This window comes from Gallinula chloropus (genome assembly GCF_964237585.1).
Source record: "Gallinula chloropus genome assembly, chromosome: 23".
NCBI lineage: Eukaryota > Metazoa > Chordata > Aves > Gruiformes > Rallidae > Gallinula > Gallinula chloropus.
Genome location: NC_140108.1, coordinates 7586938 through 7614314, shown reverse-complemented (window position 1 = coordinate 7614314; position 27377 = coordinate 7586938). Strand labels below are relative to the sequence as shown.

General features: G+C 52.0%; 2 protein-coding genes across 3 annotated transcripts in view; one reads left to right on the top strand and one right to left on the bottom strand.

Moving 5' to 3' along the window:
• Positions 1–11886: 11886 nt before the first annotated feature.
• Positions 11887–13126, top strand: RNF223 (ring finger protein 223; the record flags this gene model as incomplete). Its single annotated transcript, XM_084274496.1, has 2 exons — positions 11887–11938; positions 12279–13126. The coding sequence occupies 2 exons, from the start codon at positions 11887–11889 to the stop codon at positions 13124–13126; spliced, it is 900 nt and encodes a 299-aa protein (XP_084130622.1).
• Positions 13127–15258: 2132 nt separating this feature from the next.
• Positions 15259–27377, bottom strand: part of LOC311200477 (tyrosine-protein phosphatase non-receptor type 11-like) — a 51230-nt gene continuing 39111 nt past the window's right edge. The window contains exons 3-16 of one of the 2 annotated variants that reach the window (XM_084274718.1): positions 26739–26933; positions 24377–24569; positions 24155–24274; positions 23827–23940; positions 23313–23409; positions 22710–22789; positions 21910–22065; positions 19982–20113; positions 19621–19775; positions 19186–19253; positions 18429–18580; positions 18141–18241; positions 17121–17240; positions 15259–16732 (exon numbers count right to left, since the gene is read on the bottom strand). In XM_084274718.1, coding sequence (XP_084130844.1) covers positions 17156–17240; positions 18141–18241; positions 18429–18580; positions 19186–19253; positions 19621–19775; positions 19982–20113; positions 21910–22065; positions 22710–22789; positions 23313–23409; positions 23827–23940; positions 24155–24274; positions 24377–24569; positions 26739–26933 — 1648 coding nt within the window. In that variant the 3' untranslated portion in view covers positions 15259–16732; positions 17121–17155. The remainder of the gene's footprint in view (positions 16733–17120; positions 17241–18140; positions 18242–18428; positions 18581–19185; positions 19254–19620; positions 19776–19981; positions 20114–21909; positions 22066–22709; positions 22790–23312; positions 23410–23826; positions 23941–24154; positions 24275–24376; positions 24570–26738; positions 26934–27377) is intronic. The other variant, XM_084274717.1, reaches the window with a different exon arrangement.

The following is a 27377-nucleotide window of genomic DNA, read 5'->3' as shown; positions in this document are numbered from 1 at the left end:
CAGAAGAAAAAGAACAGCAACTGGTTCTTGAGCTTTTTAAATTCTGTATCTCCTTGTCTGTGTGAAGAGGTACATGATGGACTGAGCAGTGCTAATGAAGCAGTCATTTAGCCTGGCCAGTATGTCCAGTACTGGAGCCATGATCCAACCCCTTTAGCACCAGAGCCAGACCTTTGGGAACTGTTTTACACACCATGAAGGACTGAGACATACAAATGCCAGAAGAGGTACAGAACCGATGGAGTCGCAGTACATCTCTCAGATCCAGAGAGCAGCAGACCTGAGCTTGATTTGTTTTCCTCTCCATTTTTTGCCACCACTGTCACAGTTCACCAAAACCTTCCCAGGTCTTTTCCTCACCTCTGGTTGATCAAAGGCCCTTTTATAACACAGAGACCTGCCGCCCTCGTGACACCTACGTCACAGCCAATACTTATTTCCCTAGGGGAAACCACGCTAAGCCTAACTTGGGCTGTCCACAGGTCAGGAAGCACAAGATGTGGGAAAGGAAGGCACTCAGGAGACCCAGGGAAGCTTGATGCTCTTCAAAAAAACCAATTTTACATCAGAAATGTTGATCATTAGCAAGAATAGCAAGAAGGATTAGAGAAATTTAATTATTTATTCCATGTTGGCTGTACAAATATTTAAGACTGCACTTAGGAAAAGCAAATTGGTACACAATTAGTTTAGCTGTTAATATCAATCCATTTGTAAAACACTCACCGTCTGCATTGGGTGCATTAAAAATACATCAAAGCCCCTCCAGAGGAGCTCTGCTCTCCCTTCATGTTGTGCTCAGTGAAAACTCTTTACATGTGGACTAACTAAACTCAGGTATTGGCCTTCCAGGAGGATGCTGCTTCAGCAAGAGATGGAGCAGCAGGTAGGAGGAATCTCTGAGACGTGCAGCTCACATAGTAACTCCAACCACGTGTATCCACACCGCATCCTTGGAAGTTGAATTGAGACTCAGGTCCCTGGGGCTTTGCTACCTCAGATCCATAATCTATAACTTAATCTTTCATCCTGCTAACTAGGTGGAGGATTGCTGTGGAGAATCTGCAGCAGTTCTATTTCAGCTCCTCCTCTGTTGGAGCGCAGCGTGTCGAGCGGCAGGACACGATGCTGAATTTGTCTGGGCGCCAAAGGTCTGTTCCCAGCAGCTGCTGAGCATCCCCCTTCTCTGCTGAACTCGCTGTAAGTAGTTGCTGTTTAGCACAGGATTAGACTTGGAGGAAGTGAGTGTTAAAAAAAAACCCCACAAACATTTGCATTTTATATGTAAACGAGAGTGAGTATCTGTATTAACAGATGGAAAATGTTTTGCGCTGTGAATACAAACACTGCAGCGTTCCTCTGAGCTCCATCACTCTCAAAAGGGATCCGGCCTTCCCATTAGTTGCAGAGGGCCAAATCACACAGCCCTCTTCCAAGTTCCTGCTTCCGCTCTGCTGGGACAGCCAGCCCGTGTCTGGACAGAGATCCTGCCCAGTAATGACACTGGAATATTGTTGTTAGGCTAGTGCTGCTGTGCTGTGCCAAGCGCCCAGCAAAGGATATGGGGCATATTGTTTGAAGCATCTGATGTGCAATGACAGCAGCAGGAGGATGTGACCAGAGTGGGGGCAGCATTTACCTGTGCAACTGTGTGCACACTGAATCACAAGGTTGGAAAAGACCTTTAAGAGCATTGAGTCCAACCGTTCCTGTCCTGTGCCAAACCAGATCCCTGAGCACCTCATCTCCCCTCTGTTAAAGACATCCAGGGATGGGGACTCAGCCCCCTGGACAGCCTGTGCCACAGCCCCACAACTCTGCCAGGGAAGAACTTTTCCCTCCCAGCTGAGCTGACCCTGCCCTGGGGCAGCTTGAGCCCATTGCCCCTTGTCCCATCTCCTGTCCCCTGGCTGAAGAGACCATCGCCCACCTCTCTGCACCCTCCTGGCAGGGCAGGGGAGGTGGGGAGAAGGTCTCCCCTCAGCCTCCTCTTCTCCAGGCTGAACACCCCCAGCTCCCTCAGCTGCTCCTCAGAGGATTTGCCCTCCAGTCCCTTCCCCAGCCTGGTTGCCCTTCTCTGGACTCATTCCAGGACCTCACTGTCCTTCTTGGAGTGAGGAGCCCAGAACTGGACCCAGCACTCAAGGTGCAGCCTCCCCAGTGCCCAGTCCAGGGGCACAATCCCCTCCCCAGACCTACTGGCCACACTATTTCTGATATAAGACAGGATGCCACTGCCCTTCCTGGGCACACTGCTGACAGCACGCCAAGGCTCTGCAAGTGCCAAACTCCTTATCCTCAGTGACTGTGAGCACACCAGGGAACTCCCGAGTGGCCCAGTGGAAAACCCACTCATATCCACTGAGGATTTGGTGAGTTAACCCCTAGTTTTGCTCTCTCTAGTCACACACTTACGGAACACCAGCTTTTGTGGCTCTACCTGTCACCCGAGTGAACGCCAAGTGATTTGGAGCTGCCAAGGGCTCCAGTGTCCTACTTTGCTAAAATAGCACAATAAATATGTATATGGAAAATAGTAGAAATACATTAAAGGGACATCACTCATGACTGCTCTTTCCTTTTGAACCATTAACTGAAATGATGTCTCTTGCTGGAACACCGAGCATGAGCCTGTCTCTCCAGCTCAGATCCATATGTCAGGAAGTGTTTGGGGACAGAACCAGGCTCAGGGATGAAGTTAGAAATTAAACTTTTATGAAGGCAAAAAGAACATCCTTATGTTCCTTCATCACCTCTGTATAAGGGCAACGGTGATAAGTGATCTGCTGCCCTGGAAGGACGTTTTACCCTTGTGCCAACACCGACTGCTTTTCATGTTTCCCTCTGAGGCTTTAGAGAAGAAAATAAACAAAAGGAAAGACAAAGAGAAGAAGTACTTCCCAAGTATTAGGACTGACTGTGATACGGCTCAGGGAAAGGGAAGGAGACAGTAGGTGGAGTGCTGTGCTTGCTCAGCACAGGAGAAATACAGTGCCACTGAGACCGAGGTGTGATGGTGTCACCCCAGCTGGAAGTTAGAGAGGTCACCACATCCACCACTACCCTGCTGAGCTTTGTGGAAAAGTGTCTCTGGTGATTACTTACGTCATACACAGGGACTGTGGGATGACACCTGTGGGGATAGGAGAGGGAAGGCTGCTGGTTCATCCCTTGGGGTGGGGAGGACGTGACACAGAAATGAGCTTAGGGTCATGCTTGTCCTTGGAGATTGCTGAGAAGGTATGGTCATCATCAGATCCTTCTCAAGCTGGTGGATTCCTGCAGGGTGAAGAAAGCAAAAGGGATCAACCCAGAACGTGCTATCTGTAACCAGAAGAGAGCAGTGCTAGGAGAGAGCTCTCGGGGTGCAAGCAGTCACCACAGCCACCAGAAAGAAGCCTGTCCCTCGTCACCACTCGTGATCTGATGGTGATCCACACACCAGAGCTCAGGTCTGGTGTACCTGAGGGTGTCCCTGGTCAGCAGCATTAACATCCCAACACCCCTTCCAGGCTGGATGTGCTCTGATGGGTGCAAGACACCCCAGTGGGGTGAGGCATCCTGTGCAGGTGCAAGTGGTGCTGAGCCCGGTTGGTGTGTGGAAGAGCAGGACTTGGCCTGCAGAGGGCAGGTGGCTTGTTACGTCAGGACGAGTCAGGAGAGGAGGCGCAGGGTGTCCCTCAGACCTCCCCTTCCTCGCGCTGACATCACAGCCCGTTTCCCGAGTTCATCATGTCACCACACGGGCCGGGAAGTGAGTAACACTGCTGGGACACAGCCTCCGTGGACAGTCAGGAGGGCAATTAACGATGTGGTGGTGAGAGCTCTCTGCCTTTGCACTTCCCCTCGCTGCTGTTGCCGTTCCTCTAGTCCTGGTAGTCTCCTTCTTCAACAATGTGCTCTGGCTGCAGCTGCCCCTGGAGAACTGATTCAAGGACCAGCAACAACAGCAGCTACCTTACTGGCTCATGGGAAGAGCATCCCGTTTGTGTTTTGGGAGAGTGACAACTTTGGTCCCCACACACTTTACACGCATTAATCGCAACTCCAGCTGCACTGGAGCCTCTCACAGCATCAAAAGGAGCTGCCACTGCAGTTCTTGGGAACATCTAACTACATTCCATCTAGCCCTGCTCCTTTCATGGGCCACATTGTGGCTACAGCTTAACTAAAACTGCTGCCACGCTCACTGAAAGGACCTTAATTCTGGTGTGACTTACTCTTCCTCTGAGCCACTGTTTATGTTTGTCGATACCAAACTTTCCTTGCAAGCCACTACAGAAGCAACACGGACACCTGGAAAGCCAACATTCTCCTAGGTGTGGTATCATGGATCAGCAATGATTTATAGACCCCAGTTCAGCCAAAAGCCACTTACTCCTTCAGAAATAAAGGGCTGGGAAAAAAAAAGGACCTGACCTTATGTCCAGGGAATGGATGCTATCCTTGCTATTTGAGCATCTAGCCGTGAGTGGCTGAGTCATACGGCCTCAGGCCACTGAAGAGTAATGCTCACATGAGTTACAGAGTATCAGCAAAATTGCTATGTTGCATCTGTGCTTTGTAACGATTATCTAATCATGGTGCTCTCCTGGTGCCTACAGGAAGCGCAGAGCAGCACACAGTGTGGTGCCAGCTGGATCCAGTGTTTGAATGAGGTTAGGCTACAGAGCCACGAGCTAAGGACACAGACTGTGGCCCAGAGGACAGGACCCACCCGAGGGCCACAATCTGTGTCCTTAGCTAACAGGAGCACCACGGGTTTTCTCTAGATCCTACCTTAGTGGACACTTATCTTAATGTGGAGCTCTGAGGGTGCTTCCCACTCCAGCATCTCCTTGAAGTCTTACCCCTCTGCCACGCTAAGGGGCACGCTGTGCCCAGGCACTGCCGCTTGCACAGGGGTCACAGCAGCATTTCCCAGCCCTGCCCCGGCTTCCTGAGCACCACGAAACCTCCCCAGCTGCAGGAGGAGATAACGTCCTGCACAGACAGAGTTATTGGAAGGCGCAGTTCACCACGTCTGTGAAGTGTCTTGAGATTGCCTGATAGAAACAGTTAGAGAAGGATAAAATATAATTACATTAGAGTATCCCACAGCGAGTTCCCGTCTCACTTATCTGATGACTCACCAAGGCTCTTTCCTGACAGCACACGGTACATACTTTGGAATTTAAATAGCCCAGTCTAGCCGTAGGTGCAAACTACTGCTGCAATGATAAGACTTCATGGTGAACACCTGGCTGGGCAGCTAGCTTCACGTGAAGCCAGGCAAATAAAAGAGCTCCATGAGCTAGCATGGGAAACATCACTTAATGGTGCTGTTTACCACCCCGGAGCATTAATTGCAGAGAGCATCAGGGCTCCTCACTCTGAGGATCAAGAAGTGATGCTAGCTCGAGGCCAAAGAATTGTTTGCCAGGAAAACTCAGGCAGTGCTGGTTCTTACAGCTTCTTCTGCATCCGATTAAGATGTGATAACAGCGGCAGGGGAAGGTGGAGAGCTCAGTTACTGAGCTGGACCTGGGCCAAAAGGCACAGGCGCTGGGGGAGCCTCTGTGTGTATTTTCACTGGCTTTCAGTAGCTTGGGAGCAGGCACGTGAATGTCTGAGCTAATAGAAAACATAATCTAAGTCGTATCCTCCTGCTGCAAGTGTTTAACCTGGCAGAGACCTCTGTTCCTCACTGAACAAGGGTGTTTGATCTAGACAGCCTTGTTCTCACCCGGTTAAAACCAGCACGTCTGTCCTAAGCCTTATTTTTGCCTTTGAAGGCAAGGGGCAGCTCTCTGAACCTAGGAGGCACATCCTTTGTAGGCAGGAAGGACACTACGTACGCTGGAGTTTCAGCCTGCAAAGGATGAGTCCAAAGCGATTCGGCTCTCGGCACTTTTGTCCTTCTGTAGCAACTCCTCCCTCCACAAACAGACTTTGAAAGCCTTTCCAGGTTTTATATACAGCCTTAGTATGTATCTTAGCAAATCAGAGCCATCAGCAACACCCAAAACATGAACAAAAAGGCAGCACCCCCAGATACTCAAAGTGGTACATAACAACGAGAAACTAGCTAGCCTGGGATGGGGAGAGATCAGATGAGGCTCAGTGCTCATTGCTTGGTGGCTTCTGAGTTTGAATTTTTTTCCCCCCCACCCATCTTTATTTGCTGGCTTTAGTTTATCCAGTGAGGCAAACTACATGGAGAATGAGGGGAGTTACATACCTGGGCAGTGGTGGAGGTAAACAGAGGCCAAGGAAACAGCCTGAAGCTGCAATCAGCAGTCTCTGCAAGTTTTCTCATGGTTACATCCAAAAACCTTCTCATTACAGGCCTTCCTAAACCCCCCAAAAAAGAACACATACCGTTCAGAAGATCTCATCACTTCACCCACAGTCCTGGATGGGACAGCAATGGTTACTGATGCTGGCAAAATAGGGAGAGGTGATGGTGGGAAGGGTCTGACAGTTGAAAGCTTCAGTATTTCAATCACAGTTGGTGACTGCAGATAGGATCCTATGTTAGGTGTCTGGCTGAAGCCCCATCCCTCCCAGGTTCCCACTTAACTACACAATCCAGACAAAGTCTGTGACCAAAAGGGAAAGGCTCGTAATCCCTTTTCTTAAGTTTATTTATTTCCTTTATCTAATGATTTACTTAGGAAACAAGACACAGAAGTCCATGGGAATTGTTTTGCTCAAGGTCACGGTGTGGATGCCAGGTACCTGTATCTCCCACATCTCACCCCACTGTTCCAGTCACATCATTGTCATTCCTCTGTGGCTTAGCAAGAATCAATTTAGAAGCATTTCCATACTGCTGTTTGCATAGCCCTGCACACAGAGAATACCTTTGAGAGGCACCCGAGGTGCCCGTGTGTCATGCAAGCCCAGGAAACAGCAGCATTAATAAAGAAACTGTTCCCACTTAGCACCACAGTTCCTTTCAGTGCCAACCTGGAGGTCTGTGCTCCCACACCTGATGCTCCCAACCCTCTGGGATCCACCCCAGACCAGCTGTAGCTCCTGACATGCTGCGTTTATTCCTCCAAGCAGCAGATAAAAATAACAGCAAGCCTCCCACTCACTTTTGGAAGCCAAGCCCTAGTTCGTCATCCTGGTACGGTACCTGGTGCATCCTTGCACAGGGAGGAGCATGTGGGCACGTGTAGGGCGGCCCAGTTTGCCCCAGGCTCTCAGCTGCTGGGTCGAAATCAACCCCTTCCAGTCGACAGCCTCTGAAACACTGAAGCTCTGACCTGGCTGTGGTCTGCTCACACTGCAGTCCAGCACTCCTGGAATCATCAAGGCTTAAAACGTGCCCATGTCTTGATTTAGGGCATGATCAGACTGTGAATCACCATCACTCCGCTGACTGCCAGGGAGAGGGTCTCAGCCAGCCCCAACCCCAGGATTCACATTACCAAGCATAACATACCCTGGTACACTCCTGAAACACTTAATTTTGAGCCCAGTTTACCAAAGTGCTCCCACAAGTGACTAAGTGAGCAAGACTTCTAAAAACCTGATTTGCATCCACGCATCAAACATCCTGCTCTGTCAGCCGTAGGCAGCGGCGTGCACTTCCCAGCCTCCCTCAGCCCTCCACAGCCACATAAATAGATGGGGTGCACCCTGGTCGCAGGCCCAGTCTAGGGTAAGGGCTGTTACTCCTAAGGGACGCGTGTACATCATCGAGGGAGCAATCCCAGTGAGATGCACATCTGGGAAAGTTCAGTCTTAACCTGCATTCTCCACTGAGGAGTTTGTCTCTGAGAGCCACCCATGGACCTCATCACAAGGAGCAGTACGCTAACCCCGATCCTTCTAGCTGTGGAAGGGTCAGGTAACCTCAGTTTTAATCCTAAAACTGGTTTAAAACTGGTCATTTCAACATGCTTCTCATATTAAAATCCTCCTAGATTTCAGCTCACTAGAGCTGACCAGTGTGACCTGAAATAGAGCCACGTGGAAGCCAAGCAAGCTGCGGCTGGCTGCCCGTGAGGTCTGTGGGGTTCAGACACTTCTCTGTCCCAAGGGATGAATGCTGCTCCCTACATTTTCAGCATGAAGTTTCTCAACTTTTTTTTTCTTTTTAAGAAGGGGCTTCCTGATGCCACCCTGAAAAAACTCCACAGGGTTTCGGGTTTTTTTGTTTTGAGAAACTAAATAATAAAAAGATGTATTTTGCAGCAAATAAGGACCAGACTAAATTGTCAATGTTTGTTACTTACCACCACCACCACCACACACATTTGTTTCCTCATCCATCTGTAAGTTTAAATTTGCTGGGTCTTTTTTCTGGATCACAGACTGATGTCCTTAGAACCACAAAAGGTTTGCAGGTCAAATAATATTTATCTATGTAAGTTATTACCAAAAGCCACAAAGGATGAAATCCTGCCTCTGTAACAACCACAGACTCACAGAACCGTAAGGGTTGGAAGGGACCCCAAGAGATCATCGGGTCCAACCCCCCTGCCAAAGCAGGTTCCCTACTATTTTGAACAATTCCACAGGAGCTTGAGGCAGCTGTATGATTGTGTATAAACAATTTATAAACAGCTTTCAGGCTTTCAAAGTTGTACTGGATTTTTCTATTGCAAACACTTCTTTTTTCCTCAACCAGTCACAAGAAATTTGACTGCCAGGATCCCGGTTTTGTTATTAATCTAAGGCACTTTTCAAGGGATTTTTTTTTGTTTTCCTCCTTCATGAAGAAATGAGAGAAGAGTAACTGCCCTTTTTTAGGTGTTGTGACATTTCCCTTTGGCAAATTTGCTGCCCTGTGAAAATGCACCCAGTCAACCTGCTCAAACTGGACCAGACTGAGGAGAGGTTAAAAAAACAACCGTAAAGCTAGAGGAAGAACCCTGAGAATTTACCAGCACACAGGTAGCCTTCCCCAGCCCTGAGAAGATGAAGGATTTAACATTTCTCCCACGGCTTCCCCAAGGCAGACCCATGCGGGTGTCCCCAGCAGCGCTGCCCCTTATCAGGAGCATTCCAGCCTGCCCTGTTTGTCATAGGAACTGGCTGGAGCGGGAGCGCGCAGCCAATGGAGTGATTCAGGGGTAATGGGGAAAGGCAGGTGGAGCAGGTAAGTCACCTCCAGACAGGAAGGTATAAAAGATACCTGAATTACAGCGCCAGGGCCACTTGTACACAGGGAGCTCGTAGAGGTTACTCGTCTTGCCAGATCTACCGTGCCTGGAAACAACCTGGGAGGCTACGGGGGAGCTCGAGTAGCAGAAGGAGGCTTAACAAATACAAAAGACCCTGAGCCTAAGACTGTCCTCTGGAGAGAAGAGCCTTCAGGGGTAGAAATCAAGAGCCCAGACCATGCTTTACTCCTTCTGAACGGCACTCTGAACAGGTATTTATAGACTTTAATCTGCTGTACACCTCTTAACTTGCTGTGTATTCAGTTGCTCAGGGTTAAAGATGCCGTTATGGAATCATTACAGAGTGGTGCTGGTCCCTACCTTCCTGTGTGTGCTCCTTTGCCTGGTTTTACAGTGTAGAAAGAAGCTTTCCTGAACTCTCTGGGAAGTAAAAAGTACTTAACTGCTTAGCTTTAAATCTGAGTTTATGTGTCTCTCCTGAATGGTGTAGTTATTTACTCGTGTTCCCAAAGTTGCTGGAAAGCCCTGGGCTGTCAGTGAGGTAAATAGCTGCAGGCTCTGAGAAAAAGCAGTAGGAGCTGGGAGGGCTGAACAATAGAAGCTACTGTCTGGCATTAAAAGAATTAATAATAATTTTAAAAAAATTAATGTGATTGTGTAGTGCAAAAAAAAACCCAGCAGAAAAGCAGCCAAACCAACCCCCCACCCCAACTAGTTCTAGTGAGACCCCCCGCTGCGTGTGGTCATTGGGACCCTCCAGCTTTAACGACCAGATCTCATTTAGTAGTATAGCAGCAGCAGTGCCCAGGAGAAGAGAGCTTGATCCCTGCGTGAGGCTGCTGCCCAAACTCAATTTAACTCTCTGAGCATCAGCTCTAAGGCAACACACCAGAAGCCACGAGGTGTGGGCAGGGGCTGACCTCTCCAGCACAGCAGAGCAGGAATTCAAACCACCTGTCCCACATCTCAACTCTGTGCCTTACTCTTCGTATCTACCTGCGTCACGTCTGATCAAGGTGCCACGTAACACTAAGATGCTGATAAAAATAATAGATAGGAGATTTATCATAAACCAACGAGCATCTGGAGCGTCACAGTCATCTCTAACGAGGGGAAAACGAGGGCAAAAGCTTGCAGCTTCACTTAAAAGCAACTGTCGTGAGTAAACTTCCTCAAGTCTGCTCTCAAGGTGCTGCTGCTGCTCTAAGCTGTCGTATTCCTGAGTAGTAAAAACAGCTTTTTCCAGACAGGTTATGAAATGACAGCGTGTGCAGGTAAAGGCTCCCTGTGTCCGAGGTTACCTTCTGCCACCCGTGTGGCTGCTCGTGGCTTCTGATGATGGCTCCAAGCAGAGCAGCTCCAACAAACTGGGTGTAGGGGCTGGAGTTCTGCAAAACAGGAGATTTAGTGAAAAAACCCACCCAAACCCCTACAAAACCAGGGGTTTCCCTCACCTCTGTGCCAGTTTGGGCTCGGGTTTGTAAATTCATCAGCATCTGCCAGACTGTGCTAATAGGTGCATTGAGCCCTGCAGCCAGGAAAAGATACATTAAAAACCCCCAAACTCCCCCATTACAACTCGCTGAAAGGCACAGATGATCTGTGACTGAAAATTTAGAGAGGCTTCAGCAAAAAACGTCTCTGTTTAGAGCAAGAGAAGGAAAAATAAGCATGGTTCTTCGAGCTGGGTGCAGCTCTGGCCATGCTTGCTGTGATGGGAGAGGGAAGAATATTTCATCCCTAAACAACAGAGCCTTTTCCTGTGTGATGTGAGGAGTACAGGGTCTTTCTGGTACCTTAAATCAGCCTCTCATGCTGAGATGCAGAGTCTCTAGCCCATGCTGGTGGTGAGCCATCGCTGGATGGACTGGAGACCTATAATTACAGCAGCAATCTGAACATACTGGCTTGTCATGGGTAAATCTCCCAGCACAAAGAATCAAGCCAGGCTTGTCCAGTTACACACCCTAAAAAAATGCTCCCCAGGCACACGGCACCGGAGCCCTCGCTGGGAATTTCCTCCAGCTAGAGGCTTGCTTTCAGGTAAAACTGCTCCAGAGCTGAAAAGTCAGGTAGCTGAGTAGCAGAAGGTATGCAGCCAAGGAGAGCTGGGATCCAAGGCAGTGCTTAGGTTGCTGGAAAGGCTGGAGTGAGCTGAAAAGCAATTTGGTGGAAGCAGTGTATGAGGCGTCCAAGGCCAGGCCCCGGTCTGAGCACCACAACAAAGCAGAGAGCACATGGCAGCACACGGTGAGGCTGGGGCCGTGCTGGCACACCTCCAGGGCTGCAGACAAGGAAGAACTGTTTCCCTCAGGAAGCCAGAGCAACAAGGAAATAATGGAGAATTCCCCTCGCGCTGGCACCAAGGCCACTTCCTCCAACCTTGCCTTTCTTGCTGTGTCACGGTGACGAGAGACGCTCCGTGTGCTGCTCGGGGGCCAAGGATGGGGTGAAGTTTGTGAGAGAACAGCATTTCCTCACCTCCCTTGGGCTCTCCTGTGACGTGGGGGAGCTCAGACCACTCCTGAGGCAGACAGACCCAGGCAGCATCGCGGGGTGGTATCTCGCCTGCGAGCTAGGCAGCGCGCAGAGCCACGATCCAAGGCACAAAGCTCTGTCCAAGCACACCAAGAAGAGATTCACCCCTCTACTACCTCCACAACTGAACAGTGTTATCTGTCTCTTAGGCCTTGCCTATGCTGCCACCATAATATCTGAGTGCCTCCCAGACTAATAGGCTGCCATAGCGAGGTCCCTACTTGGCCTCATGGAGTCTTCTGCTCTCCTCCCTGCTCAGGTGTCGGGCAGCACCAGCCGGGGTAGGTGGTTGTTGTTTTTTCTGCCCAGAGGGAGGCATGTACGGGGAAAGGCTGCACCCATCTCTAACGCCATGGTGGTTCTGGGGGAGAGGCTTTGGCTGGATGGTGGATCTCTGCTGGTTGCTTCCTTCTTTGCAGGACATTTAACTTTACCTGTGGTACGCAGCTTCGGACAGGCCACCTGTGTCGTTCTCTCCTCTAGCAGGGATCTGTCCCAGGTTCAGGATGCAGCGGAAGCAGCGGACTTGCTCTTGGTTCCTTTTAAGGGGTTAATCATAGCTGTGGTGACGGGTGTCTTCACATTGTTTGAAATGAAGGCTGTGCTTCTGTTCTCTTCCAGAGTCTCCCAGGGCTCTCTTTGTTTCCCGGGGCTCCGTCATGTCGTGCTTCACGCAGCTGTGGCACTCCAACACGCCAGACTCTCCCACCAGCCCAGTCCCTGCATCTCCCAGTGAAATCCCCATCCCCATCAGCCCCATTGTTGTCACATCACCAGGAGATGGCAAGAGGAAGGCGAGGTCCCCAACCGACAAGCCAGGCTCTCCGAACCCGACATCCCCGAAGCCAACCTCCCCTGTGGAGTGCTCCATTTGCTTCAACACCTACGACAACACCTTCAAGACTCCCAAGCTGCTCCAGTGCTCCCATGTTTTCTGCCTGGAATGCGTGGCCCGCCTGAGCACGGGGCTGCCCCCAAACCAACCAGAGGACCAGCTGCCATGTCCCTTCTGCAGGCAGCTGACCAGCATCCCTCTGGAAGGTGCCCCGGCACTGGAGACCAGCAAGGAGCTGCTTGCCACGCTTCCCCCTGAACTCCAGCACGAGAAGGTGCTCTGGATGGAAGGGACCAAGCTGTGCTGCCGTCAGTCGTCCGATGACCCCGAGAATCCAGACTCCTGTATCTCCATTGATGTTGCCATGAGCAAGCCAGAAAGCCCGGAGGCCCCCCCGACGGGGCTGGCTGGGAGGCTGTCCCGCTGTGACATGTGCGATGACTGGAAGCGCATAGTCCTGCTGTCTGCATTGATCATCATCCTCTTCTGCATCATCCTGTGGCCAGTCCAGTGTGCCCTGAAGACAGGGAACCTCCGCTGCTTCACAAGGACTGTCGCAATGAGCAGGCCAGAGTACCTCCCCCCTAAACACACCACGCCAGCAACACCAGTGACACAATCCCTGTTCCAGTAGCAGCCAGGCAGCCCCTTGGTCCCGTCCCACAGTGTGCCAGGGAGGCAGGACCAGGACCTGCTGCCCTGATGGCATCCCTTGGCCTGCTGGCAGCCCCTGTGGCTGCTCCCCATGCTCACTCTGTGCCTGCACTCGAACACACGTGTCCACGCTCTGCTGAAATACGTGTCTGCCAAGCTGCCCCCAGCCCAGGAGCTGCCTCAGCATCCCACTGCCAAACTCTCCATAGAAACCAGAGCTGGGAAAGCAGCAGGCAGGTTTCTAGGACTGTTTGCCTGGAGTGGCACATGGCCATGTGCTGTCTAGGCTGGGCAGCAGATGCCAGGGGGTGCAGTTCCTCTAACTCCCTTAGGGAATAAAGGGCTATTTTTGCAAGCTGAAGGATCTACATGATTATTCCTAAGAGGAGCTGGGACTGGGAGGGTAAAGACATGTCAAAGCCATATACACAGATGAAAAGTAACCCTGTTCCACATGCTTGGAACCTGTTCGTTGATTTACTCAGGGTTGGAGGTGTAAATGCTGCCTCCTGCTGACAAGCCCCGGAGCTGCCACCCCTCCCCACCCGAGGTGGGTTTCCATCCTCGGAACTGAATTAAGAGCAGCCATTCCACTCGCTTTCCCAAAGACGACGCTTCAAGCCCACTCACCCCTAACCTGGTGATAGATTTTGGGGCCTGGAGCTGAGCTCGGTTAGGCACAAGCAGTGTAACCCTGCCCCTCATCAATCAGCGAGCGCCACTCGTACTTCTCACGGGCAAACTGTTGCCAAACCAAAAGGAGCTCCAGCTCTTGACAGCTTTACCCTCCTAACCTGAAAGTGTGTCAGTATTGAGACACAGGCCAGTTGCTTACAGTATATCTTTACTGAAATGCAGTGATTTTCTGACAGTGATTAAGAAAAGCCTTCGTGATGAAGGCGCCGTTTTCTAGTCACACACAGGGCTGTAAGACAGTATTGTATGCGAGTGCCATACGTGTATCTATTAAATTATGTTTTGTACAATGCAAGGTGTCCATTTGTAGCAATTACTCCACATTTCCCCTTCTGACTCGCAGTTGGAGGGGTTCACTGAGCAGCCCAGGGGCCGGCTGCGTTCCCAGACCACGGGAGCTATGGCACAGGGGGCATGTCCATACCCTGGCCCCCACGCTGGCTGTCCCCACGCTGTACAATCCCACACACATGGACAGCTTTTCCCTGTAAATTCACACTTACCTCTGTCTAGGCAGTGTTGTTGGCTCTGTGTTTTACCTGACTGGACCTGGAAAAGGAGAAGCTGCAGACTGCTGCTCTTTTGCTCCTTCTCGGCTGGAAAGTCGCTTCATCTCCCTTCCCAGAAATTCTCATTCCAAATAGAAAAGGCTGAAGCAACAGCAGAAGTAACTGGAGTCTGTTGCTATGCCAAACTTCAGGGGAAAGCTGCTGGGTGTGCTGTACCTGCAGCACCTTCGCTGCTCAGCTGCAGGCTGGTGTTACCTGTGCCAACCACTGCTCCAGGCGCTGTACCAGCTTCTGCCAAAGCCCCTGGGCCCCACAGCCATTCTCACTGGTGTCCCCTGTGTCCTCACCACTCAAAGGACATCTCCACACCACCAGTTTAAGTGTGTTCTCAGAAAAAACAACTCTCTCAGACTTATGGCAGAGAAAGCACTTCCATTCTACCCGAGGCACGTGTGTGGCTAAGCCTTAAAAACAGACACCAGTAGACATGAAGGGCTTCGACACTACAGCTTTGTTACCATCCAACCCCCGCTGATGAAACCCAAGGGCAGGGCAAGAGGGGGGTAACACCTTCAGCCTCAGAACATCTACTGTCAGGCTGGCAGAAGGGACAGAGAGATGCTCCAGCTCTTCCCAGGAGTCTGTCGCAGCATCCTCATGGGGCTGTCCCTCTGCACGTGTCCCCTTGCATGTCCCCTTCCCACCACATCCTCAGAAATGAAGGTTGAAGGCTTGGCTAACACACAGCTGAACCTCGTGCTCGTGCACAGACACAGGAAGATTCAAAGCAAGTGAAAGGAGGGCCCTGAGACATTCAGGATGCTCCCCCCATCCATACCAGCTGTCAGCCACTCTCCCAAAAATCAAACCACTTCAAAAGAAAGGGAGAAAAAAAAACAGATTCTTGAGAATATTCAACATTTATTAAAAGTGCAATAAAAATAAACAGTTCTCCTGTCCCTGTGACAAGGGACCAGAACAACCAGCCAGGAAATACAGCCAAGGTACGTCATTGTGCTTTTGTTCAACCCCTCCTGTTGAGCACTTGGAGCCAGCCCTCCCTCCAGGCACTGCAAGCCCAACCCACAGCAAAGCCCCTCCAGTTCCACAGACCCAGAGGACTTCAACACGGCGCACGCTCCGGAGGCTGGGATGCTGGTGCTGGGACCCAAGGTCACACACTCACACACATGGCTGAGTCCTGTGGGAAGGGGCTCTTTGGCAGGAGTTACTTGCAGGACTTGAGGCTGGTGCAGCAGGAAGCGCTGGCAGTCACAGGTCAAGCCTCATCAACACTTCACTCGGTGACACACTCGTCTTCACAGCACTGGTCAAGTCACAAACGCTCCTACAACACCCCTACTCAGCGGACACAACACTTGCCTTGCGAGTAGTGGCAGGGCACAGAAGAGGGCGTGCAGCAAGGGAACAGCAGGGCTGCAGCAAGCTTAGAGGGGCCCAGCTCGAGAGGTTCAGCTCAGAATAGCATCCTAGGCTGTTACTCGCTAGGGGTGGCTAAAAGCACAGCACACAGTCGAAGCCGCTTTCCTGCTCTTCAACACCCGTCAAGGAGGTGGGATTTCACGTAGCTCAACGCACAGAGCCAAGGATGGAGATGCTCACCCCTGTCTCCCAGCTCCACCCTGCACCCCACGCACACAGAGCAGCTTGCAGACTCCCAGGCACCCACACAGGCACCCGCTGGGCTACAGCAGCGGGGCTGCTGGGTGTGCTTTGGCAGGCTTGCATAGAAACCTCAAACTGGTAAAGGCAAAAGGAGGAGGAGGATGAGAAGAAAAAGGATGAAGGGAGGTGCAAATACCTGGGCCCAGGCAGTGCTCTCTGTTTCTCACCCTCACAGGCCATGAGGCTACCCCAGGATTCAGCCTAAAAAACACTTCTCACTTAGAAATGATGGACCTAATGAAAACATTCAAGTGTGTTTAACATTTTACTAATGCCCTGAGTGGGCAACCCTGGGGAAGCTCCTAAGCAAATAGAAAATCCTGTTCCATTTGACAATTTGTGTGTAAAAAATAAGAATCTTAAATTAAAATTAAAAAAAAAAAACAAAACAAAACAAAACACAACCCCAAAACAAGATAAAAATTCAAACCAAGCCTTGATGCCCTAACGAATGTCCAGAGGCACTTCCACAGGGAGATCGACCTACTGATAGAGGGGAGGCTGGGAGAAGGTCCTTCTCATGAGTAAGTCAGGTCAAGGCATGTTTCTTAAGGCGCAGACACTCTGCTTGCATCTTCCAGGCAGGTTCCCACTTCCTCACTGAGTCCCAGGCGCTTGGGCAGGGCAAGGCAGGCAACAAAATACTGTCCGTGGCTGCAGAAGTTGGGGAGGGTGGACGTAAACACTGGATAAACCTGCGTTCCAAAGCAAGAAGGAAGGAAGGATGATGTGATTTACAACTGGGAGTAAAGCACATCGATAAGGTTACGGCGCGGAGGCACTCCCAGTGCGTGATGCTCTTGGGCTTGTTTACAGCGAGTCTGATAGCCTCAGGATGTGAGAGTCCGAAAAGCAGGTACCCCCCCACCTCTGCTGGGGATGTAAGGGATCCCATTCCCCATTCTCTCCCCTCCCTGTTTCCCCATCCACATCTTTAGGCTCTGCCAAGCGTCACCACAGCATCGCAGCGATGCAGGCAGCATCACTGAGATCAGCACAGGCTGAGCTGAAGAGGAGCTGGGTGAAACGCAGCGTAAACAGGCTGGGGTGAGTCTCCCAGTTAATCACAGGACACATTCCTACCTGCACAGCCTCCACACGCCTCACCTCCGGCTCCTTTATCGCCCGGCGTTACTCATCCCTGAAACCTTTGGGCTTTTGATGTTGAGGTTCTCGTAGACGGAAGCTGACTCATCATCACCCCTGCCAGGAAACAAAGCCCTGTTATTCACTGCCTCTGCTCCGGATCTCTTCCCAGAGGCAGGTGCCCAGTGGGAAGCGGGTGATGGCCCAGCCTAGTTCCCTTCTTCCCTCCCAGCCTCAGAGATGGGATGACAATGGGTTACCCGCTGCTCTCCATCCCTGGCATCTCTCCCTCTGTTGCCCTTCCTGGGTTCACATACAGTTTGGGGATGGAGCCCTGAACCTTCCTCCACACACCAGCCTTTCATGGATGCAAAGTTTCTGCAGGACCAGTGCATGGAGTTCCCACTATTTCCCACTAACGCACAGCAGGACCAGAGAGGGTCTGCCTATCTATGCCTAATGTATGTCCCTGCCTGCTCAACCTTCAACGTACAACCCCCTCAGCATCGCTATCCCAGTACTCAGGACAAGAGGGAAAACCACAGTTTGGGGTATTTTCTCTCTGCTTATATAAGGAACTCATGGTACTTGGCACAGACTCCCTCCCCACATGGGTGTGAATCCATCTTCCTCCGCTCTCTCCGCATCCTCCTTCAGATTTTGCTGTGAAGCTCCCTCAGTGGCAGCAGCAAGTTCACTCCCTAGCAGGTTCTCCAGGGACATTTGCCAGAGGCAAGGACATGGGGGTATGGCTCACTGAAGGCTGGGATCTGCCTCCTCCTCTCCTTCCCAAAGCAGCCATGGAAATCTAATCACTGAGCAAGGTGGGCGGCTACCAGCTCTGCTGGCAGCGTGGTGGGATCACCGGTTCTCTTTCACCTTCCCATACGACAGCCAGCGACTGGTCAGGCTTCAGGTATTGGAGATACAGGGGATAAACTCCAGGGCCTCTGCCCAAGCTGTTCTTTGCTAGAGGCACAGAATCCCTCAGCCCTGGCCCAGACACGCTCAGCTTACCCAGACTGGGTGCGCGGGGACGGCGGCTGTGCTTTGGCTCTGCCCTTTTCCATGGGAGAGTAGCCGATGTTCAAGTAGTCCCGTTCCTTCCTTTTACTCCTCTGGAAAAGAAAGCAAAGACAATGACCCCCCATGCACGGCAGATGCAGAAGAAAGCCCCATGGGAGCAGGGCAGTGTCGCTGTTTGGAGCAGTACTGGAGTTCCAGGGGAAGGCTGGGAGTGGAAATGGTGTTTGGTGTGGGCCAAGTCCTGCCTCTGCTGTTCCAGCCCAGCCAAGCAGGACTCACCTGTTCTTCTTCCAGCCTCTTCTGCTCGGCCTCGATGTACTGCTGAACAGCCATGTAAACGAACTTGTACTGGGCCTCTGTCTGCACCATGCCCGAGCGCTGCCGGCGTACCATCTGGATCGTTTTGGGGATGTCAATGTCGCAGTCCAAACCTGACCCAGAGCAAGGAGGTGAGGCTCAGGGAGCAGCAACCAGGCTCAAAAATGTCTTGTATTTTTTTTTTTTTAAAAGACAACTTTGGAAGCTTTCAGCATCTTGCCAAGCACAGTGCCAGTGAAGCCCTGGAATACTGTGAAAGGATTTGCTGCAGCTCTGTGCCCAGGAGATTAAAATATATATATATATACATATTTAATTTATATATATATACACACACACACATATATTGTATTATATATTTTGTGTATATATTTTCATATACAAAAATATATATTTATATATAAAATTACATATAAGAATATATATACCAAAATATATTTCCCCTGCCAATATACATATACAATATACATTGTGTGTATATATATATACACACATTTGGTATATATATTTGTGTATGTATATATATATATTTGTATATATATGTATACAAAATATTTATATTGTTTCCCCCTGCCAGAGCATCTTGGAGTGGGAATGGCTGGGGCAGGGCTGGTGTGTTTGGAGCAAGGGGAGGGGAATCAGGTCTGTGTGGCAGCAACTTCCTACCAGGGTTATGCTGGAACAGGGGAACAGCCATGAGACAGACAGGGACACTTACCTTGCCTGTGAATAATATCCACCAGAATATCTATCACGATGATGGTGCCTGTGCGGCCTATTCCAGCACTGGGAAGAGAAAAGAAATAATAATAATAATTAAAAAAATAATAAAATCACTGTGGTAGGAAACATTCCCCACTCATCCACGTGCCTGTCCATCCCAGGCAGGTCTGGAATGGCTGCTGTAAGATAAACCCAGCCAAGCACCCACCCTTAGGAGACCAGAGCCCAGCAGGCTGCATCAGTTCCCAGCTCCAGAGCAGGGCTGTGCTATCACCCGTGAGGCTCTGGTTGTATTTTCCCACGTGTCCATCACCTCCCAGTTGCCCACCATGAGCTCAAGCGCCAGGGGTGTAACACACAGAATCAGAGGCACACGTTTTTGTGACCCATCCCCAGCGCAGTGCCCTGCTCACAGCCCCCTGGTCCGTACCTGCAGTGCACTATGATCGGCCCCGTGACCGGAATGCTTCGCTGCGCACGGTTCACTTGGTCCAGAAAGCTCAGAACCCCTCCTGGTTCATTGGGCACCCCGTGGTCTGGCCAGCTAAAATACTGATAGTGCTTCACCTGCCTCGGGCGCTCGTCCTGCGGGGAGCAGAGACTCACCACCTCGTCCAAAACACCTACTGGGAGCTTCCCCATCCTTGCTTTTTCAATCAAAGCTGGGACAAAGAGGCCCAGAACTTCAGCAGTGGGGCCACGAAGGTAGAGAGAAGCCCCAGGTCCCTCCCCAGCAGTGCCAGCACCAGCCCCTTCCCAGCACGGCGGGCAGACAGCGGCAGAGGACGCACCCGGTCGGTCCGCAGGATCTCCAGCTCCCGGAGGTAGTAGCCCTGGGCCTCACGCTCGCTCACGTTCCGCACGCAGATGCGCCCGTATTCCTTGCTGCACCCCTTGTCAGGCCAGTAACGGAAGCATTTGTTCTGCAGCAACAGCAGACACAGGCTCGTTACAGGAGGCTGAGGAGCTGGAGGATGAGCACCTTGCTCAGGGACCACAGAATCACCAGGTTGGAAAAGACCTTTAAGAGCATCGAGTCCAACCGTTCCTGTCCTGTGCTAAACCAGATCCCTGAGCACCTCATCTGTGAAACACATCCAGGGTGGGTGACTCAACCCCCTCCCTAGGCAGCCTGTGCCAGACCCTGACAACTTTTTCAGGGGAGAACTTTCCCCTCCCATCTGCTCTGACCCTGCCCTGGGGCAGCTTGAGCCCCTTGCCCCTTGTCCCATCTCCTGTCCCCTGGCTGAAGAGACCATCGCCCACCTCTCTGCACCCTCCTGGCAGGGCAGTGTAGGCAGTGATAAGGTCTCCCCTCAGCCTCCTCTTCTCCAGGCTGAACACCCCCAGCTCCCTCAGCTGCTCCTCAGAGGATTTGCCCTCCAGCCCCTTCCCCAGCCTGGCTGCCCTTCTCTGGACACACTCCAGGACCTCAATGTCCTTCTTGTAGTGAGGGGCCCAGAACTGGGATGCTGCAGCATTCCAAGGGTGTGCAGCCCTGGTGCAGAGTCACACACATGGAGCGTTCCCTCTGAGCCAGAAAGGGCGGTTCCCATAGGAAGGATGTGATCCCAAGGGGAATCCCCCTGCTCAGCTGCCCCCAGCCTCAGGGAGGCATCGCTTTGGTGACAGCACCTCAGCTGTTGGTCAGGTCACTGCCTGACTCCTGAGCCAAACCTCCATCCCAAGGGACTCTGTGGTCTGCCTATACCCCTCCCACCCCCAGCCCACGCCCTCCCTTTGCTCTAGTGACTTCACCAACACAAAAGGCTTGCAAGCAGAGCTGCCTTTATCACACCTCTTCCCTGAACCCCCACCAGCACAGCCTCCCCCTCCTCCCTAAGCAGAGCCAGCATGATCAGCCTCTCTCTTTCCTCAGGAAGGCTGCTCCAGCATCCGGCTCTGTGTGGCATTTCACCACGGTCTTGGGCTTCTCCCACCCCACTCCTAGTGAAATGGACACCGGTGGTACCCAGGCAGGTCGTGTAATTACTCCTGCCCTCCACTCAATCAGCTTGCAATGCCCTCCCTCCCCCTCACCCCATCTTTCAGCCTGGCTGTAACAAGCAGGATGCTCTCTCTCTCTCTCTCCCCACCACCCCTAATTCCCCAGAGCCCTGAAGCGAGTCACGTGAGGGACACGCCATTAATATTGATGGGGCCAGGGAGGTTGGCTGTGCAGAGCAGAGCAGCGTGTTTCTCTCATGAAGAAGAGCTAAAGTGGCATTACAAGACCGAAGAGAAATGAAATGAAAGCTGGCTGGAGATAACCAAGCCCTGTCAGGACAAGCAGCTTCCTGGGGTTTGTGCTTTGTCATGGTCAGAGCAAAGTCAGGCTCTCTAAATCGATGGAAAATCTCCCAAGAATCCCCATCCTATCCAAGCCTGGCATGGAAAACAGCATGGATTTGCAATAGAGTCCATTCTGAAATGAGAGGTTGTTCCCTGAATCCCTGCTCTTATGGACAAGGACCTGCAATGGTCCAGGCAGGATAATATAGTTAGATCAACTGCTCAGGATTAGCTCATCACTGACCCTGCTCCACACTTCAGTACAAGCCCCCAGTAACTACCCAGCTTGCTGCACAGAGCAGCTGCTGCATCAGCCTCCCAGTTTGGAAGGCTCAGCTCCATAACTAGCTCTGGTATCCGACCACAGAGGCCAGCACAAGCAGCAGGTAACATTCAGGCTCGGGGACAGTGCCCTGTGGGTGCTCACCCTGCCCCGCTCCACTTCCTTGGTGGTCATGACAATGACATGACTGTTCTCCTGGTACACCATGGCCCAGAAGTCATTCACTGTTGTCTGCAGGCAGCCCTGGGTGGCAATATAGATCTTGCAGTGCTCGGAGTTCCTTCCATCATCAGGGATGCTCTGAGGAATAAAGGAGGGCAGGGGTAAAAAAAGCCAAGGACCCTGGTGTGAGGAGTGGAGAGCTGCCTGAGTGCACCGTTAGCAGCACGGACACCACGCTTTGCCAGGCAGGATCTCTGAGCCAGCTGATTTCCCCCCACTCATCAGACCAGCTTCAACAGAGTCCCCAGCAGAACAGCCTGTGGGGACCACAGCAGACCCCTGCCAGCAAGGCAGCTGCTGGAGTTGTGGGTGGACGTGGCTGGAATGAAGCCACCTTGACGGTCTCCCAAAGGCTGGTGTTTAAGTACCAGAGCAGCACTGCTGGAAACAGCTTCAAGCAGCCCTCAGCTTGCAGATGGCAATGATAATTAGACCTCGGAGATAATGGGCAATGACAGAAAGTCTGGGTCAGTCCCCTAGGACCTCCTGAAGAGGTCAGCAAAAGAGGGGACAGTGAAAAACTCTTATGAGGCAAACAGGACATGGCAGAAGGATGAGATCCCTTGGGATCCAGTAGAAAATCCAGTGTGTGGCCCGGACCCAGAGCAAGATACTGGTCCTGCTGGGCCATTCCCTCAAGACTCACACCATTACTGCACTTACACACCAGAAACACAGCACTGGGCTGAAGGCAGCACACACACACCCCCCTTCCCAAGTACCTTGATGTAGTTGGCATTGATGTAGTCTGACCCAGGCACACTCTCATCTACGTCCCGCAGTGCCACCCGCGTGGTGTCGACTGGAGAGGGGACAGAGAGCACAGCAGTGAGTCCCACCCAGGGCTGTGGGTGGGCTTTGCTCAGTGGGGGAGCTCTCACAAGGCTCTTACCATGAAACTACTTCAAAAGAGGGGGTAAAATGCTCTCCTGGTGACACTTAGCCAGTGTGGACTCCCACTATGTTTCCAGTCTAGTAACTGGGATGGATATTAGTGATAGGTGGTGCAGTACCCTGACCTGAGCTCACGTTTTCCAGAGCTTCCTTTGGAGGCTCTGACTCCTACACTTAAACTACAATTGAGCTCTGGAGCCTATCTGGACCCACATCACAGACAGAGGCAAGCAAGTCACCAGTTTCCCCATGGGAAAGGGAAGGACCAGGTCAGAAAGGGGATGGAGAAGGTCACAAACTGGACCACTCCACTGGGACACATCCCATCTCAACTCAGCTACAATCAGAAAGCTCTGCAGTGTTAACTACCCCAGAGAAGGCTGTGGAAACTGTGGTGGGAGAGCCCAAACTGGTATTCAGTGGGTCCTTACAGGGAAGGATGTTCTTGTAGCGATTCTTAGCCTTGTTCTCTGGCCGCTGTCCCTCCTTCCTGGGGTAGAGGAGCTTGCACTCCTGCTGCTGCAGCATCTGCGGAGCACAGAACACAAAACCAAGCTGTTCTGGGCAGATGAAGGGAGGCAGAGGCAGAGGAAGGACCCTTTTGGCTAGCTGCTTGGCTTCCTCATGCTGAGGAGAGCAGAAGGAGTGTGAGCTGGGAGGGAAAGGGAGCAGAGAAGCAGCTTGATGAGAGAGTTAATAGGGGAGAAGGCACAAATCCCTGTGGTTAGCAGAAGGCATGCAGTTCTAGGATGGGGAAGGGGAAACTGCCTCAGACATGAGAAAAAGAATGGAAAAAAGGAGCAGGAAGTAACTCAGTTGAACACAGAAAACAGGCAAAGAAGCAAGTGTTGCAAAGAGGTGCTAGAAACCAGGGCACTTCCAAGTGAATACAATGCTCTTGGGGCCACAGGCACAAACAGGACAGAGCACAGGAGCATCCTGTACCTCGAACTCTTCCCAGAAGCCTTGCTTGGCCTTCTCACTGTGATCTGCCATTTTGTTCAGCTCCTTCACTCTGTTTTCGATGTTGGCTGCATTGATGCGCGTGGCGTTGAATGGCTGGGACAGAGACACAACAGAAACTGCTTCTGATAACAGATAAAACTTTCCCATTGAAAAAACCCAAAGCCACCCCAGTTCCCAAATCTCTTGGGGTACTGGCAGGAGTTGGGTCCATTGCTGAGTGTGAGGATGGTTTTGGGGCAGATCCACACAACCCCCAGGAGTGTGGGTAAGCCCAGAACCAACAAATACATGCTAAAGCAGCTATTACCTGCTTCAGGTGAACCACAGCTCCAGATTTCTCCACCATAGGGTTTTTCTTATAGTGTTCCACCAGGTCTGTGAGTGTGTCAAACCTCTCTCCTCCCCCCACGTCGTACTTCCCATCCAGCTGCAGGACAGAATGGCAGAACCACAGTGAGACTCAAAGGCTGAGCTCCCAGCTGGCCCCCTGCCCAGCGCCCATCTCAGGGGAGCACAGCCCCTGTCCCACCTGGTAGTGGATCATCACGTGGGTCACGTGTGGTTTCCGGTCCCCAGTCTCCATCTTGTCCTCAGTTGTCATCACTGACAGCACGAAGTCTCCTGGTTTGCTCTGGCTCTCTCGCACCAGAAAGCTGCCTGTTTTCCCCTTCTCTGTCAGAAGCTTCTCTGCCTCTTTGCCAGTGAGGTGCCCATGGTACCACCTAGGGAAGAGTGATGGAGCAAGGTCAGCTCAGAGCCACACAGAGCATTGCATCAGACAACAGCTACACGTGCTGCTGGGGGTGGCACCCACAGGAAGCCCATGCCAAGGCTCAGCCCACCGTCACGATGCTGCCTTGAATTGTTTTAGAAAGAGCCCCTAGTGATTCTCCTCCTCCACTCTGCCATGTCCCACCAACCCCTGGGAGCACCGTGACTTTGCTCAGTCCTCTGGTCAAACGTGAGATGGCATCAGAATATTGAACTGCCACGTGACCTGGACGAGCACCATCACCCAGGGATGGGGCTCTGAGGCGGCTCTAAGACACACAGTCCTGGCAGGTCCTGTCTGAAGGTGACTACGTCTTCCTTTGGATTTTTATAAGGAAGAAAAGGAGCACTTGGAGTCACCAGGCTGCAGCCAGGCAGTACCAGACACGAGCATGACCAACACAAACCAGGAACAAGAGGTTTTCAGGTGGGTTGTCCCAGCTATAGTCGTGGCTGTTCCCATCCCAGGTCACTAACTCAGCTCAGGGCTGGCAGAAGCATATTGCACACTCACCTGGAGTGGCAAATCCAGGACCCCACTGCGACCAGGAGGCTTCTGCCCCTCCAGCCCTGCCTGCAGCCACACATCTGGGCGCTCACAACGTGCAGGGCTTTGTGCTCAGCTCTTCCTGACCCTCACTGTGCAGCCACGAGTTGCTCCACCGCTCCTGTCCATCGCCCACCTCTCTGCACCCTCCTGTCAGGTCAGTGGAGGTGGTGATAAAGTCTCCCCTCAGACTCCTCTTCTCCAGGCTCAACACCCCCAGCTCCCTCAGCAGCTCCTCACAGGATCTGCCCTCCAGTGGTGCTGCTGTTCAGGTTGCTTTGCCAGGAGAGCCAGTTCCCACACAGGTCTGCGTTCTGGAGACACCGCTCCCCTGACAGACCCAACTATATTCTGACCACAGCATCAGCTGGTATATTTAGGAGACTTGGGACACTTTTTCCTCCCCCCCCCCCCCCCGCCTTCCCAATGCCACCGAGCCTGTGGTCTGGAACATAAATCATTACAGATGTCTCGTGCCAAGCCAAACTTTCCTTGGCCAGAACAGAAGGGGAAACCCAGCTGAAGGGGGTTTCCACTTCTCCAGAGCTTCTGCTACCGCGAGCAGCTGCCCGGCTGCCTTTCACCCTGCCATCTGGAAGGAGCAAAGAAACCTCTGGGGCAACCAAGGAGCACATGAGCTGAAAGGGACTTCCCAGCACCTTCAGCTCACAGGAGGGTGTGGAAGGGAGCGCCTCTGCTCTGTTTCAGGAGCTGAGACTGGTCACAGCTCCAGCTTAACGCGGCTGCTAAAGTTGGAGTACGGAGGAGCCTGCTGTGGCACAGCCAGCCCTGCGAGCCCTTCCCCTTTCCAAGCCACCCTGTCAGCTGCTGCCTATGACACAGGGGAAACTGAGGGGGAGGAGAAGGAAAAAAGGGGTCACTGGAGTGTCACGGAGAAAAGGGAGGAAAGAAAGTCACTAAGGGGGGGCTGGTGGAAACATCCTGAAGTAGCCTGAGGCAAGTCACTTCTCAATCAGCCATCCCCATCCCTGGAGGGACAGCAGTTACAGACCCAGATAGGATGGGGAAGGCTTTTCACAGGTCATTTCTACCCAGACAAGTCACTTGTACATCCTTTGATTCGTTTAAAAGCAAAGCTGTGAAGGTTTTAGGATCCACCCCCAAGGACATACCTGCAGGACCTTTGCAGGTGGACTCATACTGCTCACATTGGGTGGTGCTCTGAGCCACCTGATCTAGCTGAAGATGCCCGGGCTCACTGCAGGGGTGGTTGGACTAGGTGACCTTTAAAGGTCCCCTGCAACTGAAACTGTGCTATGATTTTATGTTCCCAAGTTGACTAAAAGCTGCAGAAAGTTTATTAACACGTGCTGACACTGAGCAAGTACCAGCTTCTGGGCCTTGCTAACGTTACCCAGCCAGCTTCTGGTCACGTCTGCACACAGGGCAGCTGGGGAACCGTGTCCCAGAGATGTGCAGCTTTTGGGTCAACAGAAGCCAAATCCCATCAAAACACACTCTGCTTTGGGCTCCTTTCCAAACTGTCCAGTCTGAGCCACCTGAGAAGGAAGCATCACACCACTGGACAAAGCTGTTGGAGAGCATGGCTTACCTCTCCGAGGTGGGGTCCTGGCAGTTGAGCGGGTATTTCAGCTCGATGACGTTGCTGTTCTTCTCCCTCAGCAGCCCCTGCTGCTCGGTGTAGTACTGCACCAGCTCTGCGAGGGTGGCGAACTTCTCCCCTCCGTACAGGTCATAGTAATCCCCCGTGTTCTGGATCTTGATGTGCGTCACCTCGTCGTGTCTTCTGAGGAAGGAAGGCAAAGACGACTGAGTGTCAGGGGCTGGGAAGCCAGCGCTGGCCTCCGGAGTCCAGCTGAACACCACCCACCTCTCTCTGCAGTAGGGGAAGGGAGGGATGCTCCTTGGCCAAGGTTACTCCACCTTGCAAGCCCCCAGCCTGCTCTGCTCCCCACACAACCTCACAGGGGAGGTGAATAATTCCTCCTCTGCCATCCCTTCCACTTCCAACACTCCTTACCCTCTTCAGCTGGGCAGGGCTGGGACCTCACTCTGGCTTACAGTGAATGTTTTTTTATGCACAGGGCTACTCACTATCATCTAACTCATTTCAAATAAAATAATCATCACCCAAAGCAAGATGCTGCCTGCTATTTGTAAACCCTGTCAGCCGCACTGAAAGGGTCAATGCCTTCCCCTCTCCAGTGATGCCCTCGGGGAAAAAGGCTGG